Here is an 18,637-nt window from a genome sequence, read left to right as displayed (position 1 = left end):
CCTATACCAAGTACAGAGGAAGCAGTTTGAACGAGCCCTAATTGACCAACTCTGGAACAATCTGAGCACCAAAAGACTCAAGTATAGCAATGAAAATACTTAATGTACCATTGAGGGGAAAAAAAAAGCCTAGGAATTCATAGTCCGTGCCAATTAATGGATACACAAATGGCGGAGAAGGGAGAACTGTCGCTTATAGTAGAGTGCCAAGTGTTGAATGTGGAAGGGAGCACGCGGGTGGGAAATAATATTTTTACAATCGTCACAGGAATAACTGGATCGGGTAAGAATCATTAATGATTACTAAGTCTGGGTTAGGACTGGATTTTGAGGAGGAATGGGATATTTTCATGGTGCCAAAGTATCTCCCCCACAGACTGATTATTCGTGGCAAAGGGGAAAGCAGTTATTATACAGTGAGGAAATAAGGCAATACTTTGTGTTGGTGATCAGAATTAGTATCATCAATGAAGGACAAATGGCATCATGTGCCTCCAGATGTGATCTCTGAGCATACAGCATCACCTATGGAATATCTTGGCTAAAAATGAATCACCTGAATCTAATTATGAGAAAACATTAAAAAAAACCAAAATGAGAAATTTATTAAAAACCAGAGAGGAAGTCCTAGCCATAGTAAACAGGCAATAGAAAAAAATAAGACATCCAAATAGAAAAAGAAGAAGACAAACTCTTCTCTCTCTTTCCTGACAATATGATTCTATACCTAGAAAACACCAAAGACTCTGTCAAAAGACTCTTAGAACTGATAAATGACTTCAGTAAAGTTTCAGAATACGAAATCAATGTACAAAAATGAGCAGAATTTCCATACACCAATAATGTTCAAGCTGAAAACCAAATCAAGGACACAATCCCATTTATAATAGCTGCCTTCCATCCCACACAATACCTAGGAATACATTTAACTAAGGAGGTGAAAAATCTCTACAAGGAGAACCACAAAACACTGCTGAAAGAAATCACAGGTGACCCAAACAAATGGAAAAACTCCACGCTCATGGACTGGAAGAATCAATACTCTTAAAATGGCCATACACCCCAAAGCAATATACACACTCAACACCATTCTTATCAAACTATCAATGTCATTTTTCACAGAATTAGAAAAAACTAATTCTACAACTCATAAAGAACCAAAAACAGCTTGAATAGCCAAAGCAATCCTAAGCAAAAAGAACAATACCAGAGTCATCATATTACCCAACTTTAAATTATACTACAAGGTTACAGTAACCAAAACAGCATGGTACTGGTTAAAAAAAAAAAAGAAAAGAAAAAGAAAAACAGACACATAGACCAATGGAAAAGAATAGCAAACCCAGAAATAAAGCTGCACACCTACAGCCATCTACTCTTTGACAAAATAAGTTGACAAAAATAAGCAATGGAGAAAAGACTCCCTATTCAATAAATGGTACTAGGATAGCTGGCTAGCCATATGCAGAAGAATGAAACTGGATCCCTACATTTCACCATATTCAAAAATTAACTCAAAATGAATTAAAGACTTAAATGTAAAAATTCAAACTATAAAAATCCTAGAAGAAAACGGAGGAAATACCCTTCTCAAAACTGGCCTTAGAAAATAATTTTTGGCTAAGTCCTCAAAAGCAATTGCAACAAAAACAAAAATTGACAAGTGGGACCTAATTAAACTAAAGAGCTTCTGCACAGCAAAAGAAACTATCAACAGAGTAAAAAGATAACCTTCAGAATGGGAGAAAATATTTTGCAAACTATGCATCTGACAAAGGTCTAAAATGTCCAGAATCTATAAGGAACTTAAACAATTTAGCAAGCAATAAACAAATAACCCCATTAAAATGGGCAGAAGACATGAACAGATACTTCTTGAAAGAAGACATACAAGTGGCCAAGAAACATATAAAAAAGTGCTCCACATCACTAATCATCAGAGAAATGTAAATCAAAACCACCATGAGATACCATCTTATACCAGTCAGAATGGCTGTTACTAAAAAGTCAAAACACAATGGATGCTGGTGAGGCTGCAGAGAAAAGGGAATGCTTATACACTGTTGGTAGGAATGTAAATTAATTTAGCCACTGTGGAAAGCAGTTTGGAGATTTCTTAAATAACTTAAAACAGAACTACCACTCCACCAAACAATCCCATTACTGCGTGTATATCCAGAGAAGATAAATCATTCTGCTCAAAAGACACATGAACTCATATGTTCTCAGCACTAATTGCAATAGCAAAGACATGGAATCAACCTTAGAGTATATCAGTGGTGGACTGGATTAAGAAAATGTAGTACTTATACACTGTGGCATACTATGCAGGCATAAAAAAGAATGAAGTCATGCTCCTTGCAGCAACATGGATGCAGCTGGAGGCCATTATCCTAAGCTAGTTAATGCAGGAGCAGAAAACCAAATACTGCATCTTCTCACTTATAAGTAGGAGCTAAACATCGGGGAAGACAGACACAAAGAAGGAAACAATAGGCCAGGTGCAGTGGCTCATTCCTGTAATCCCAGAACTTTGGGAGGCCAAGGAGGGCAGACCACTTAGGTCAGGTGCTTGAGTCCAGCCCAGCCAACATGGTGAAACCCCGTCTCTGCCAAAAAATACAAAAATTAGCCAGGTGTGGTGGTGTGTGCGTGTAGTCCCATCTACTCATGAGGCTGAGGTGGGATAATCATTTGAGCCTGAGAGGTGGAGGTTGCAGTGAGCTGTGATTGAGCCACTGCACTCCAATCTGGGCAATAGAGTCAGACCCTGTCTCAAAAGAAAGAAAAGAAAGAAAAGAAAGAAAGGAAGAAAGGAAGAAAGAAAGGAAGAAAGAAAGGAAGAAAGGAAGAAAGCAAGCAAGCAAGCAAGACTGGAGACTACTAAGGGGAAAGGGAGTGAGGGGGCAAGGGCTGAAAAATGGTTGGGTACTATGCTCACTACCTGGGTGACAGGATCATTCATATCCCAAACCTCAGCATCACTCAATATACCCATGTAACAAACCTGTAAATGTTTCCCCTGAATCTAAAATAAAAGTTGAAAGTACAAAAAAAAAAAAAAAAAACACACACACATACATTAAAAAAAAAAGGAGGAGATGACTTCTTCAGAGATATCAATGTCATAAAAGACAAAGAAAGGCTGGGGAAATGTGCCAGATTAAAAAAGATGAGGCAACTAATACTAAACCAATGCTGTCATGGACAGGAAAATGCTCTAATGGACATTACTGCATCAACTGACAAAACTGAAACACAAATGATAGATTAAATAACAGCGTATCCTTCTTAAACTTACTAAAAGTAATAACTATACCAGAATAAGATAATATCCCTATTCTTACAAAATTTACACCAAAAAATGTAATGATAAAGGGCCATGATATATCTAACTTATCTAATTTACATGTACCTGATGTGGGGGCGGTGGAGAAATGGTGAGGGGAAGGGGGAGAGAGAGGAAACACAAATGATGAAGCAAAAGGAATAAAATGTTAACAGGAAATGAATATGGGTAAAAAGTGTAGGATGCTCCTTGTACTATTGTTATTTGTTTATTTAGAAATAGGGTCTTCTTGCTCTGTCACCCAGGCTGGAGTGCAGTGGGGTGATCATGGCTCACTGCAGCCTTAAACTCCTGGGCTCCCTCCCTCCTCAGCCTCTTGAGTAGCTGGACTATAGGTGTGTGCCACCAGGCCTGGTTAATTTTTTATTTCTATTTTTTATAGAGCTATGGGTCTCACTATATTGTCCAGGCTGACCACAAACTCCTGGCCTCAAACCATCCTCTTGCCTCAGCCTCCCAAGGCACTGGGATTACAGGTGTGAGCCATCATGCCTGGCCCTTGTACTATTTTTTTGCTTGTAATTTTTCTGTAAGATTAAAATTATTTTCAAATAAAAAGTTAAAACAAAAATTATGATGTGCTGCTTTGGCATTTAATGAGACTTTGGTTTTGGTTTGGGCTGTGTTTCATAAATTCCTGGACCTCCACTATATGCGACTACTGCTGGAGAGACCTTTTGATCTAGAAGAAAGGGAGGGTTTGAGTTAAATTTTGCAAAGAGGCTCTGTCTAGTCCATCACATGCAGAAATGCCCTCACCACCTATCTGGGAGTAACCTGCTCTCTCTGGGCCTAATCAATGCAAAAGCTAGTCCTATGGCAGGTCTTAGAAGCTTAAGAGGTGGTTTGACTTACTTTTAAATATAGGCCCCCCCCTTTTTTTTAGTACCCAAGACTTTTGTTTAATGAAAGTACTTCTTTATTTTTAATGTTTTCTTTTGATGTGCATTTAAAACAAATTCAGACATCAAGTGTGTGAGCTTTTTAATAGCAAAAACTTACGAAGGTTCATAACCCCTCTTAAAAAGAAACTCTTCCATTTTTAATTATGGCAAAACGCTGTGAAACAATTTTAGGTCACAGACATTCACATACACAATTCTAATCATGAAAGCAGTGGGTGGTTTCCCTGCTTGCCTGGTGACGCTAAAAAAGACCCTTATGAGTCCCATCAATCAAGGAGTAAAATCATTTTGGCTCTCATTATAGTTATATGAAGGAAATATTTTCATGTTTTAATTTAGAGACATGGCTCCAAATAGCACAAGGCTCAGTTAATATCCTGAAACAAGATTCTCCAACCTTGCAGATTTGTACTGGGAATGTCTTACAGCTGACTTTCTAAATAGAAAGCTACATTATTAATGACACCCCATAAGATCTCAGCTGAGCAGGAATGAGGCTGGTGCTAAAATTAAAATAAAATATTAATAAAATTGACTTCAGCACAGTCAATAATCAGTTATCAAAACCTACTGCACTGCGGTGCGGGAGGCCTATTTAATTTTTAGTTTTACTCAGTGCACACATCCATGATCACCAGGGGCCACTTGAACTGCTTTACAGGACCGAGGTAACAAGACTTAACCATTACTAACAGGCTTTTTGCAGCTGCCAAAGAACTCTGGATCAGAGATCGGGTCCGTGAGGTATGATCGAATGATATTAGCCCGTAAACCTTTTGGTGCTTCATTGGTCATTTTCACTCCATTCTGCAGTACTGACACAGGGAAATTTGGAGATGGGTAACTTGTCAGCCACATTCGGAAATCTGGATGTGTTGACTCTGGGCTTAACTCCTGTAAGAAAATAAATCAGATACAAAAGGGTAAATAAAACCCAAAGAAAATCTCAAGAGCATACATATGAAGGATGAGTTGGAAGGGGGAGGAAGTATTTTTACAAAGTAGAAATGTAACTGCTACAATTTTCGGCAAAAGCTTTAAAATCTGATTCTGCTCCTAAAACAATAATGCATAGTTGAGAAGGCCCAGCGTGCTATCATTCTCCTTGGTAACATTAATTCATATGACTATAAAGTTTACAAAAGTGCTATATAATTCAGAGTTGGTCCAAATAACTAAGACATTCCCAAAACTCTTGTATGTGCACTGATGTTGCTGAAATATTTACAGAAATAATTCTCTGTCCCAGGGCTAGATTAAGACTAATCCTTTTTTCTTGCTGTAGCCAGGTTGTTAGAATACACAACGCACTCAGATAAGTCAATATTAAACCAAGCAGAGATTAGATGAGAGAGAGTATTTTAAAGGTGAGAAAAACTGGGATAGTCTGAAACATCAAAACTTAGTACTAATCGCTCTATTTATTCAAGGGGATGGTCACACCTGGACTGCCAAGGGTAACAAAACACTCAATTAGCACCATTGCAAGGCCGTATAGGGCCTAGGAAGAATTATCATGGACCTTTCCCTCCCTTCCTGTCCAGTCCCACTTCCTACTGCTACCTCCCCTACTTGTCCATGTCAGTGTTATCTATGTTTCTTGAAATGGCAAATCTTTATCGGTAAAAAAAAAAAAAAAAAAAAAAAAAAAAAACCCTGAGCATTCCTATGGTGAAGGGGTGGATAAGGAAGGAGGCATAGATGTCTATGTTTTTAATAATAATATGGTGGGTGAAAGCACCATTCTTTTTCTCCTACCAGCTGCCCTATGGTCTAGTGACTTCAGTAACATGATTAATGGGAATCTGAGCCAATCCATCAGGGACAGATATCTCTCTTACAGGACTCTGTGATGGGTATATATAATACAATTCAACAGGTCATGAGAACAGTCTGGAGACAGATGAATCATAAGCAGACAGGCACAAATATAAAACCTCTGATAGGCCAGGCATGATGGCTCACACCTGTAATCCCAACTCTTTGAGGGGCAAGACGGGCAGATCACCTGAGCTCAAGAGTTCGAGACCAGCCTGGACAAGATGGTGAAACCCTGTCTCTACTAAAAATACAAAAATTTAGCTGTCCATGATGGGGAGGGCGCCTGTAATCCTAGCTACTCAGGAGGAGGAGGCACCAGAATCGCTTGAACCTGGGAGGCGGAGGTTGCAGAGAGCCGATATCGTGCCACAGAACTCCAGCCTGGGTGAGAGATTGAGACTTCATCTCAAAACAACAACAACAACAACAACACACCTCTGATACAAGGCGTGAAGCATGAGGAGATGTTGTAAGGCAAATGGTAAAAAGAATAGTTTTTCAGGCAGAAATTACATCAACTATGATGGCCTATATTCTTGAGAAAGTGCGCTGCACCAATAAAAGTGAAAGCAGTTCAAAAGTCTGGAGCATAGAAGTCACAATGAAAGTGGCCTGAGAAGAAACTGGAGAAGTAGGCAAAGGTCAGGTTCTGAAGGGTGCTGTAGGTCATGTTGGGGGTTTGAACTTTGTTGTGCGTGCCTTGGGAGGCCATCAAAAAGAGTCAGGCAGTGAAGCAATATCCATTCACTAATTCAATAAATATCTACCGATTGTATCCTATGCACCTCACTGTTCAAGGTGCTGGAGGGAAAGCAGAGGATACAACAGATAAAGACAAAGTCACTGTCTTCATGATGCTTACATTCTAGTGGGAGACATGGCCAGAACAAACTGGCGCTAAGTGACATAAAGAAAAAACAAAGCCAGATGGGTGGATGGTGCAACTTCTATCACCACCATGGTTATTTAGGAGGGAATTAGGAGTGGGCTAGAGTCACGGGTAATTCCAGAGGATTCATTTTCACTGTGTTTGTTGAGATCAAGTGCCAGGCTTTCTGTTTACTCAGTTGAGCTACAGGGAGTTTTTTTCCTGGAATTTCTGCCAACCAGAACAGGGAAGTCCCATGACCCACTGCAAGGTGGGTGGGAACAGTGCCCTTTTGGTTTCAGATTGTTCTACTGTGGCAGGGTAACTGGCCAACTGGGAGAGAAATAAAGAAAAGTGACATTCTGAAGCCTTTGAGTTTAGAGTGCCACATGAATTTCACCTTGAACAGTCCTCCTTGGTTACTTTAGGCCATTGTTATAAAAAGGAAGTTGATACGTGTCTACCCTGTGATTTACTCTCCTCCTCGAGCCTGCTGCTCGGGATTGAGGATATTTCCATCTCACTGGATGAGCCCTTGTCCCCATTAAGAGGGATTTGCCAAGGCCTGGCTATGTTCTCACCTCTGTTCCTCCAGATCTGGTTTTCAATGTGAGCCTCTCTCTCCTGGAATCCAGTCAAAGCACTAACCTGCAACTCTCCAAATTAGAGAGGAATGGAGCTACCTGAATGTTATGTATATTACTAATTAGATTCAGGGAATACAATCTAATAAGTATAAACTTGCATTTTTACCTCACAGACTTTCTCAAGGGTTGGCATCCAAGACGTGGCAAGGTGACAATTCTGAAGAACAACCCAGGTTCCTTCCTTGACAGCTTTTTCTAACATCTTCATAGCAATGGGCCCTTGGCCTTGACCAAGAGATAAAGAGCTAAGTTTTGATCCCCCATACCCCTGTGTACAAGAATAGTAAAGATGTTATTTAAAATCACATTTTAAGAAACATCAATATTGTTATTTTTTTAAATGTTAACATTAACTATATTACAATTTAATTGGGTCACATGTCTCAAAAAGTCAAACACATGCATCCCTGAAAACCTCTCTTTGACAAAGAATCTTATAAACACTTAGGTAAAAAGCAAGTCAATTCATGTAGGAAACAGTCATGGCAATAAATGGAAAATTCTGTAGTCTTTGGTTGTTGATAGAAGGGATAGAAAGAATAAACTAAATAGACTGTTAACATAAGGAGGAGGTGAAAGGCACTGGCAGTCTTGCAGTAACTCCTAAAATTCAAAGCTGAAAAGAAAACTAAAAAGAGACAGATGAACTTGTCCTGTTTCCTCCGGATCTTTGAATAACTATATTTTAGTTATTTTGGCTACTGTATAAAAGAGAATTTTAAAAATTGTCACTGATTCCCATGTCAGTTTCTTTAGAGAATTCTGTGGGAATGTTTTCCTGTATTCAGTTCTACTGTATTCCAATTCGTCCACGGCTTCTGGGTCTCATTTCTGGGGTAGTTATCACCAGACTGCCCCTTTAGAAGAGGCCTGAATATGGAAGAGTGGGGTCTCAGTCCCTCCCGAATGCCCATGGCTTATTGTCACTAGCTAGCTGGTAGAGGCAGCAGAAAACAAAGTAGAGCTGGATCCTGCTGTTTCTGGAAGAAGTGGAGACAGCAAGCGAAGAGAATGCGCGGAGCAGGACCCACATAGGAGCCAGAGAACAATCCTATATACAATGTGAGGAGAGATACAAAGAGCAGCTCGGAGGGGCTCAAAGGGTCGTCAAGCTTGTGTTGATTAGGAGAGGTGAGTCCTACATAAAAGTGAACACCTCCGCCACTCCCACTCTACTCCTACCCACCATTGCTCTTCCTGGACTTTCAATAGCCACCCCCCCTTACTAGTGGCCTCCTTCCATTCTGCACCACCCAAATAAATTCTTCAGGCTCCAACTAGGATGAACTTTATAAATTATAGGTCAGATCATGTCAGTTTGCTGCTTAAAACCCTACTCCTCCATCTTCCCATCTTACTCAATGTCCTTAATGTGGCCTACAGAGACCCTACATGATCTGGTTCTTCACATATCTCAGAGCTCATCTCCTCCAATCACCACAGCCACATTCCAATCCTTCTTCAACAAATAGAAAGTACTGTGCTAAGCTATCTATTCTTCTGTATATAAGAATTACGCTCATGCAAAAATATGTAATTCAAAAATCTGGAGGAAATAGGACAAGTTCACCTATTTATAGTTTTCTTTTCAGCTTTAGATTTTAGGAGTTGCTACAACGCAGCCAGTCCTTTTTATTTCCTCCTTATGTTAAAAGTCTTCTTCAGTTTTTTTCTATGCCTTATATCAATTTTTTTGGCCTAGTAAATTTTTTTTAACCTCTCAGCTACGTGGCCTTTGAGGAGATACTTAACCTCTCCATGCTTTAGTGTTCCTATCTGTATAATAAAGATACCACCATCTACCTTATAGGGTTGTAGAACATGTATGTAACAAGGTCTAGCAAAGTCAACAGTATACATTAAGCACTCAATACAAGTGGTGGTGGTGGTGGTTTTAGCAATATCAGTAGCATTACCACACTGTGTTATTTTAATTGTACCAAATTGGAAAAAATTCAACTCAGGAAATGCCCAATCATCTGTTTATCATTTTCTTGTTCTAGACCATATGATGTAAGAACATTTGTACTGAATTCATTTGAATTAATTTTAAGGACAGACAAGGCATGTAAATAGTAGAACATATTTTAATCTAATACAGTGACCACAATGTACAATTGTTTTGGAAAGTCAAAGAAGGTCCCCCTTTAGAGAGTGGCAGAGGGGTGGGATCAGAAAAAGTGCACCCCTGTGGTCACTGTCCAGGCTTGAATTTATGAAATCAACTCAAGTTCATATACTGGTGCAAATAATGCCAAAGAGTTTCCTGTCCCCCCACCCCAAATAAAAGTAAATGCCCCTTAAATCCCAATTCTGGTTTTAATTAGATTTTAATTTGGATAAGGAGTTCTTTTTTAGTGTCAGTGCTGCCATTTTAGTATCATTTTCTTGGGATTCTGTCAACCTTTGATAACTTTCAAAGGTTAAGTGACAAATTTCTACCTTTCCCACATCCTTAAAAATTTCAATTATAAGAAAGTATTGCTTTTTAAAAATAATATTCGATAACTTCATCTATTGTAAGGTACCTGGTCATCGGCAAATTTTAGAAGGGCAGCCATGGGATCTGCTCCAGGAGAGAGCACGAAAATCAGTGGTGCACAGCAGTTACTGTCTCCAAATGCCTTGGCTAAATCAAAGGGGGGTGGTTCAATGAATGGACGCCCCAATCTGTTGATTATAAATTCTTGCAACATTGGAATAACCTAGAAAGAGACAAGGATATAGTTGGAAGAATATTTGAAATCTGCCTAAAACCATTAAAAATTTAGATTCAAAAGTGTTTTAAAACAAAGTACCCTAGCTCTATTAGTTTAGGTATTCATTAATGGTGGGGAGTCCAAGGCATCAATGTTTATATAAATGCCTTTTAGATAGGAAATATCATAAAATATTTAGATAATAAAAGGTTAGTGGTAATTGACATAAACATTCAAAGACTTTTTTGGTCCCCTTGAAAAGAATGTTCAAGACATAGTGGTTGAAGAAGAAACCTGACCTCTTAAGTTATAAAACACTAATTATGTTTCAAAAATTCACAATTCAAAAGTAGAAATTGTAGTGTAAGTTGTGCAAAATTTCCTCACATCATCAAGAAAGAATTGATGTCAGTGTGGAAAAGAAGGAGAAGGAAAGGAAGAGCTCTGTTCAAGAGAAGCAAACCATACACCCAAGAAACCAAACAAAACTATGTTGTGTAGAATTTCTGACAGCATGTCTGAGAATTTTCTGGGAGCCTGTTTGAGAAACAGCAGAACTCTGCAGCTTGGTGTCTCTGCTAATTGGTCCTTTCAGGCCTTGATGCGGGGGTGGAACTGCATTAATCAGTATGACTGATGTACAGCCTCGGGTACATCATTCCTGCTTTCTGACGAAGGGTCTACACCAAGCCGTTTATGATGGATCTATTCTCATGATCCTCACACCTCCCATTAGGCCTCGCCTCCCAACACCGCCACATTTGGGATTAGATTTCAAGGTGAGTTTTGATGCGGACAAACTCAAAGCACACCAATAATTAAACAAATTGCGTTCATCATGTTGTCCATATGTATATTTGTAGCTGCTATTTATTTTCAAACTGAATATAAATTCCTATCATGGCAAGTGGATGTGTGATAAAAAAGATATATATTTATTACTCTAAAGTAGCTACTTTAAAGAAGTTATTTGGTATTTCAACACTCTAACATGATATTGTTAATTCAGCTTGGTTGTCTTCTACGCAAAAAAGAAAATTCAATATATAGCAAAGCAAAGAAGGCCTAAAAATGCTTCTCCCTGAACAGGGGATTAAATGCTATATTAGTAAAATGTAAGGGATCTTTTTCTACTTCACTTTTCAAGGGTGCGTCTGCAATGCTTCTGATAAAGTCAAGCAGGAGACATTGTCACCTGGCTCCCATGTTCATGCCTCACTCACATCAAACAAAGATTTTGACACCTTCATTAAGTTTAGCAGAAATTGAAACAATGTTGTTAACTACTCAGCATAAAACTACTCTATTTTCCTGGAAAAAAATCAACTGATACCTACTTTTACTCATTAAAAAAGTCTCAAAATGAAAGGGAAAAGTAAACCTAGGAACAAAACACAAGAGAAAGTAATGTGGGAGAGAAGAATCCACTCATGTTTCAATTTTCTCCTTTGTTTTTTTCAAATCTGTACTCCCTTTACTACTATGCTTATCTTTTCCCATATCCAGTACTTCCGTGCTGACAAAACAAATGGAATGAAGCGAAGAATTAGTCAATACGAAGTTAAGACACGCTTTGGGTGTCTGCTTCCCCTTTGACCTTCTGCCATGCTGTGACATTGCACAAAAGCCCTCATCAGAAGCCGAGCAGATGCCGATGCCAAGCTTCTTGCACCTCTCAGCCTGGAGAACCATGAGTTCTAATCTCTCTTCTTTATAAGTCACTAAGCCTTAAGTTGTCTGTTATAGCAACACAAAACAGACTAAAACAATTATCTAATTTCAATTTCTCATCTATTAACTACCAAAAGTACCTTTTCTCCTGCTCTGAAGTATATATATATGCACAAAATTGTCATAAATATTTGTTGTTTGTTTAATAACAAATTCTTGCAAATGAATGGATTGCCCCTTCACAGAATATTGTGAACGCTACCTTATAGTTTAAAATTAAACTCCTAGTAGATAAGGGGCTACAAAAGCATACCAATTTCAGAAGGCAACAGCGGTATCTCAAGAGAAGGAGTAATGGAAAGATTTTTTGAAGGCCCCAGCATCACCTCGACTGAATAGCTGCTTAGATACAAGAATGGAATTGTGTATATATACAACACACTGCACTATGTTGACAGTTCCATCAGCCTGCAACTTTTCTCAACTTGAAGCAAACTGCAGGAGCAATGTGCAGGTGCCAAGTATCTCAAAACGATGGTCTACTCTGGAAAACATTGCAAATATTTCCAAACGTCGATTTTATAGTCTATGGAACATTTATTTACACAAGATCTGTAAATAAAAATAACTGACATGTCACAATGCCTTCTAAAAAGTGTCAGTCCTAGTGCATGTGTGACTGAGATACTGAGGGTGTTAGGGTGGGGAGCTGAGAGCCAATGAAGGAATATCTGTGTTAGAGATTAGATTATTTTTAATCCCTCCAATATTTCTCTAGATTCATTCAAACATGGAAAATGTATAGATGCAACAACACATCTATAAATGCCTGATAGCATGGACTTACCTAAGAGGATGGCTTATATACTGTTTGTGCAAAATAAACATCTGTTGAATGAATAAATTGATAAAAAGCTCAGGATGCCTACTTTTGTGAAAGTGGAGTTCTAATTACAAAAATATTAAACAAAAATCACAGAATAATTAATTCATCTATACATAAAGTTTCATTTATAGATGTTATTTTATGTTTCAGGTTTTTTTTTTCTTCTTTAAAATCTGTATAAATTTCAGCCAGGCATGGTGGCTCACACCTGTGATCCCAGTACTTTGGGAGGCTGAGGCAGATGGATCACCTGAGGGCAGGAGTTCGAGACCAGCCTGGCCAACGTGGTAAAACCCCGTCTCTACTAAAAATACGGGTATGGTGGCGCGTGCCTGTAATCCCAGCTACACAGGAAGCTGAGACACAAGAATCACTTGAACCCAGGTGATGGAGGTTGCAGTGAGTCGAGACTGTACCACTGCACTCCAGCCTGGGCAACAAGAATGAAACTCCATCTCAAAAAAAAATTTTTTTTTTTAAATTAGCTGGGCATGGTGGTGCATGTCTGTAATCTCAGCTACTCAGGAGGCCAAGACATGAGAATCACTTGAACCCAGGAGGTGGAGGTTGCAGGTAGAGGAGATGGCGCCACTGTATTCCAGCCTGAGTGACAGAGAGACTCTGTCTCAAAACAAAAAAAAAAAGAAAAGAAAAACAAGAAAACAAAAACTTTGTATAAATGTATAGGGTGCAAGTGTAATTTTTTACATGCACAGATTGTTTTGTGGTAAGGTCAGGGCTTTTAGGGTATCCATTACCCAGATAATGTACCTTGTACCCCTTAAGCAATCTCTGGTCATCCACCCCGCCACACCCTTCACCCTTCTGAGTCTCCTCTTTTTATCATTCTACACTCTATATCCAGATATACACATCATTTAGCTCTCACTTATAAGCGAGAACATTCAGTATTTGTCTTTCTGTGTCTGACTTATTTCACATATGGTAAATGTTTCAGATAATTTGAATGGTCACAGATGTCAAACTTACTGCAGGAAAATGAAAAATATCCTAATTGTCTGTCCCAGGCCTTGGCCTTGCCCTTTTCTTTATTATTATTTTCCTATAGCTGGTCTTTTCTCGATAGATTTTTAAAAAATTAACAAAAAAAAAACCCAGTTTCTCCGTAATCTCTTTCCTCTCAAGGCTAACTTCATGAAATTATAGTTTTGCAAACAAAATGAAAAGAACACGAGTTTTAAGTGCATGGTTTTACTTGAAGCAAGTCTGAATTATAAATGGCCTCACTGCTGTGAGTGGTTCAAACTGGTGTCAGTCACTTTGCACAGGCAAATGTGTCTGGCAGAATGTCATTCTTCTTTCTGTCTGCTGGCACTGGAGGATCAAGTTAGGGGTGCTCACCTGAGAGTGATCAGAGACACACTGCAGTGTTTCACTCTTAATGTTGAAGCTGAACAAAACTTACTTGCTCCCAAGACTGAAGTGTAACTCCCGAGGTAAATGAACCTGTGTTAGCTATTCAGTTTGCAAGGCAACAGAATTGGGTTTGCCTCTTCAATCTCATTATGCCAGCGTTAGGTTTGTAAAATGAAATCTGTCAGTAACAAAACTTACAGACTAATTTAGGCAACCATTCTCCCAAAGGCAGGAAAGAAGTTTGTGGTCTTCTATGTATGTTTTGCTATTTATTGCAAGTTCCTACTGGATTTATCTGAGGCCAGAGAAACATATTAACTTATATTTGACAAGTTTCTTATTGAAAGCTGATTAATTTGCTGTTCGTTTACTGTTTAGAAGGATAGAACTGTGGCCAGAAGCTTTTCATTTTGTAAATGGACTCAAAACATTCCACACCTCAGGATTTATCCATTTGATGTTTCTTTTGTCAATAAAACACTATAAACTATTAAATTCTAAAGGAAGTGCAAGCCCATCTCATTTTTTTCTACTGGTGATTTAGTGAGAAGCTTTTACATTTTTTCAAACCGGAGCATTAGAGGGCCTGCCATTTGTGGCTTCTTACCACTGAGTGAGGCTGGTTTTGAGAGGAGAGGGGGGAAAGGAGATCCCCCCAAATTGTGCTCATGGAGCGTACTGTAAACTAGAGATCAACTAATTGCTGATTTTCCTGGATGTCTGTGGCTATACAGATTATCTCTTAGAGATGACAAACAGATAAGCTCTTATAGAGTACTAGCTCAGATACCAGCCCCATACAGCACTCTTCCTCTCCCTGATATTCTACTACTATTCTTCTTTGGAAAACCATTCTTTTAAAAGCATAATAGCTTTTAAAGAACCAGAAATATTGGTGAGTAGTATTGTCTACATACTTATCTATCTAGCCAAGTAAAATTGGGAAACTAGACGAGATTTTTAAATATATATGAAGATGTTACAAGACAGAGGGCTAAAGTATTAGGCAAAGTAGCTGAGAGAAGTATAAAACCATAAATTTAACCCCCACTGATTTAAAAACAAACAAAAAACATACAAACCAACCTGTGCCCCCTCCACCAAAAAAAACCCTCAGCTTGACTATGTAACTTCCCACCTCCCTCGATTATACTTTAAAAAGAGAGTGACTGTAGAAAGAGATACTTGATCTTATTAATAGCTCCATGTATTTTCAGATTAAAGTGTCAAATTTTTAAAAACATAGAATTGGGGGAAAATATTTGCAGACGAAACTGCTGCAATTAGAAAATGGCTTATTAATCACTTTTAATTATACTTAACATAAAACATGAACCTTTTTTTAATATTGAGGGGGGAAGGTCAGTGGTACATCCAGAGCCATTATAGTATAACAGTCTTTATCTAGCTTAGGAAACAAAGTGGAAAACCGAAAATGTTAATAAAATATTTTAGAGCAGGAAGCCACATTAAACAAAAGTGTGAAGCATCTCATATTCTCCCATATTTAATATGTGAAGTGAAAACTTGTGAGGCTTAACACTAGCATTTTCATGGAGATCGAATTTTTTAAAAGGGCTACCAAGGGGTAGGATGTTTCACCAGGGTCATAAAGAATGCTAAACCACTGTAGTTACTTCCAGCATCTGAGAGCAGGGTAGCAGAGTGACTTTCGTGGACCCAAGGTACTTCATAGGCCCCTTTCTCCATTAAAAAAACAAAATGAAAAATTATATTTTACCATTGTTGGTATAAAGACAAATATAATACACACTGGATTATATTCTTCTGATTTTAAAAGAAACTACAACATTTTCATAGACCCCCTAGAAGTATTCTGGTTCCCAAGCACTGTGCCTCCTCTGCCTGATGGATACTTGGGCCTTGGCTAAGAACAGACTGCCACATCATGAAAGAATTACATGTGTTCAGTGAACAGAGTGGGGCTCACAGAGGAAAAAATGTCCCTACCCCATGTTATCACTGATGTGTATTTTTAAAAAATTAATACATTGCTTTGACAATCTAAGTTCTGCTTTATATTTTTCTTTTGGTTAGGATGGAGACATTGTCTCCTATTCCTTAACAGCTGAAACTGAATATAATAAGTTTTGAAATATTTATGTCAAACTTTTATTTCAGTGGTAATAATGGACAACTAGGATATTTTCTCAATTTTTTCCAACATAGCTAATGTCTATTTTTTTTTAGAGTATATTGATATCTTTGTGGATATTGGTCAATATTCACAGGTGAATTTTTTTATCTAATACAAATGAGGATGTCAATGAATACTGACATTTGCTAATATAACAGGTCTGCTGATTCACTGGTTATATAATTTATTATTTAAAGAAGTTAAAAGTAACAATATTGATATTTTCCTTTGTTGTCAATAATGACAAATGTCTTAAATTCAAATTCCAACAAAAAACTATACGTAAGGATAGCACTTGAGAAGTCCAGAGATTCTAGTCTATCAGCTTGATGTTAACCTCATTGACTAATTTCACTCAAGTATTAACAGTAAAAATGAGACTACAAACATGCAAAGGGAGTAGATTGTGAGTACTGAGAACCATAAATTAAAAACAAATAATCACAAAATGAATAAAATTATACAATATAATCCAATTAGTTACTAATTTAGGATGGTTTTAGAAAAATATACAAACTTTTTGAAAAAATGTCTGCATTAGAAATAAGTGGGATTATTTCCTGCAGGCTCCTCTACCTCCCCCATGATGAATATATAAGGAAATGCACATTTGGATGGACTGAGCAGGCATAAGGCTTTGGAATCGTTGAGCTGTTTTCAAAGCCCACATTTACCTTGTCTGGCCTCAAGCAACGAATAATAAGCATCCTTTGAAACTCATTTGCTTTATCTTCCCATTCTTCAGGGAAAACCTCATGGTGTGGTTCCTAAAATTACAGTGTAAATAATTCAGTGTTATTTTGGGGATTATAAAGAGAACAATATTTTCACTTATAAACCAACTTTTAGAAAAAATATATAAATGAAATCAAGAATGCTTGTCTAAATTTTACTATTTAGTGTAAAGTTGGGACAAGGTTATAAAATAAATAATGAGAAGAAAAGTTAATATACTTTAAAAGGAATCAAAGCAAGGACATGAACTAAACAGGTTAATGTTGACATGAACACTAATAAACAGACAAAAAGATCCCTATTATGAAGAAAGTAAAAGTGCATATGCTAGTATTTTCCCTTTATTTCTCCAAACACTGGAATTTTCTTTTCTTTTCTTTTTTTTTTTTAAGACAGAGTCTTGCTCTATCACCCAGGCTGGAGTACAGTGACATGATCTTGGCTCACTGCAACCTCAGCCTCCTGGGTTCAAGCAATTCTGCCTCAGCCTCCTGAGTAACTGGGATTACAGTGGTGCACCACCACACCCAGCTAATTTTTTTAGTAGAAATGGGGTTTCACCATGTTGGCCAGGCTGGTCTTGAACTCCTGACCTCAAGTGATCCACCTGTCTTGGCCTCCCAAAGTGCTGGGATTACAGGCATGAGCCACTGCTCCCAGCTGAAACAAAGACATTTTTAAAAACCTACCCACTTCTCTCATCATCTATTTATAAAAATAAATAAATATTTCAAAACAAGTAAAAAGGGTATTGTACTGAAATTTATTGTATTATTTGTTTAGTTTTTTTAAAAATGTTTTGTTTTACAAAGAGAGACTTGAGAATGTGTGTAATGAAGAAGCCAATTGAGAGCTATTAAAAAATCACAAGAAGAAAGCCATCAGGATACCAGGAGGCGTAAACCTTGGTGGGGAAAAAAGGAGACATGTGTACCTGTGAAACTTTAGGAAAAGCTATGTGGTATCTCCAATTAGAAATCTTCATGCTTCAATACAGTAATAAAATTTTAATTTTAAATTAGTTGAGGTACTCACAACACATACTTGTCTCTAGAAAACATTTTTATTATGAACAAGGAGACATCCAAAAGAGATCACTTCCAGATATTTGAATTCATGTGAAGACATAATCTCACTATCACATATAATACAACAAGTAGCTGACAAAATAAAATATAGGTTAACCAAACAAAACATACTCTCCACATATCTAGCTTCCTCTCCTCCAACCTCTCCCAAGCAGAGCTCTTGCATATTAAACTCATGGAAAGCAGGAAGTCAAGAGGGTAGAAACAAAGGAATAGAAACAATTAACTGGAAATTGGAAAAATACTAGCCCTTGTGCTAAAGAAAAATTGAGAGAAAGCAACAATTGCTATATATCCCAGATGGGAAATTGTGAATATTATGTCTGTGTCAATTATAATACTCCCCAGTTAGTAAAACAAGGTCTTATGAAAATTGTTTTAGAACTACTGTACAAGCTTTTCCTTTTCTCAAATGACACACACAAAAAATTTT

The 18,637-nt window shown here is 37.8% G+C and overlaps 1 protein-coding gene across 1 annotated transcript in view; it reads right to left on the bottom strand.

Moving 5' to 3' along the window:
- The window catches only part of DNAH7 (dynein axonemal heavy chain 7), a 341,486-nt gene that overhangs the window by 45,389 nt on the left and 277,460 nt on the right, over nt 1-18,637 (bottom strand). The window contains 4 exon segments of the mRNA XM_050752319.1: nt 4,948-5,148; nt 7,697-7,858; nt 10,119-10,295; nt 17,056-17,148. Coding sequence (XP_050608276.1) covers nt 4,948-5,148; nt 7,697-7,858; nt 10,119-10,295; nt 17,056-17,148 — 633 coding nt within the window.

Source organism: Macaca thibetana, chromosome 12 (assembly GCF_024542745.1).
Source record: "Macaca thibetana thibetana isolate TM-01 chromosome 12, ASM2454274v1, whole genome shotgun sequence".
Taxonomy (NCBI): Eukaryota; Metazoa; Chordata; class Mammalia; order Primates; family Cercopithecidae; genus Macaca; species Macaca thibetana.
The sequence above is the reverse complement of the archived record's forward strand: the minus strand, read 5'-3'. Positions and strand labels throughout refer to the sequence as shown.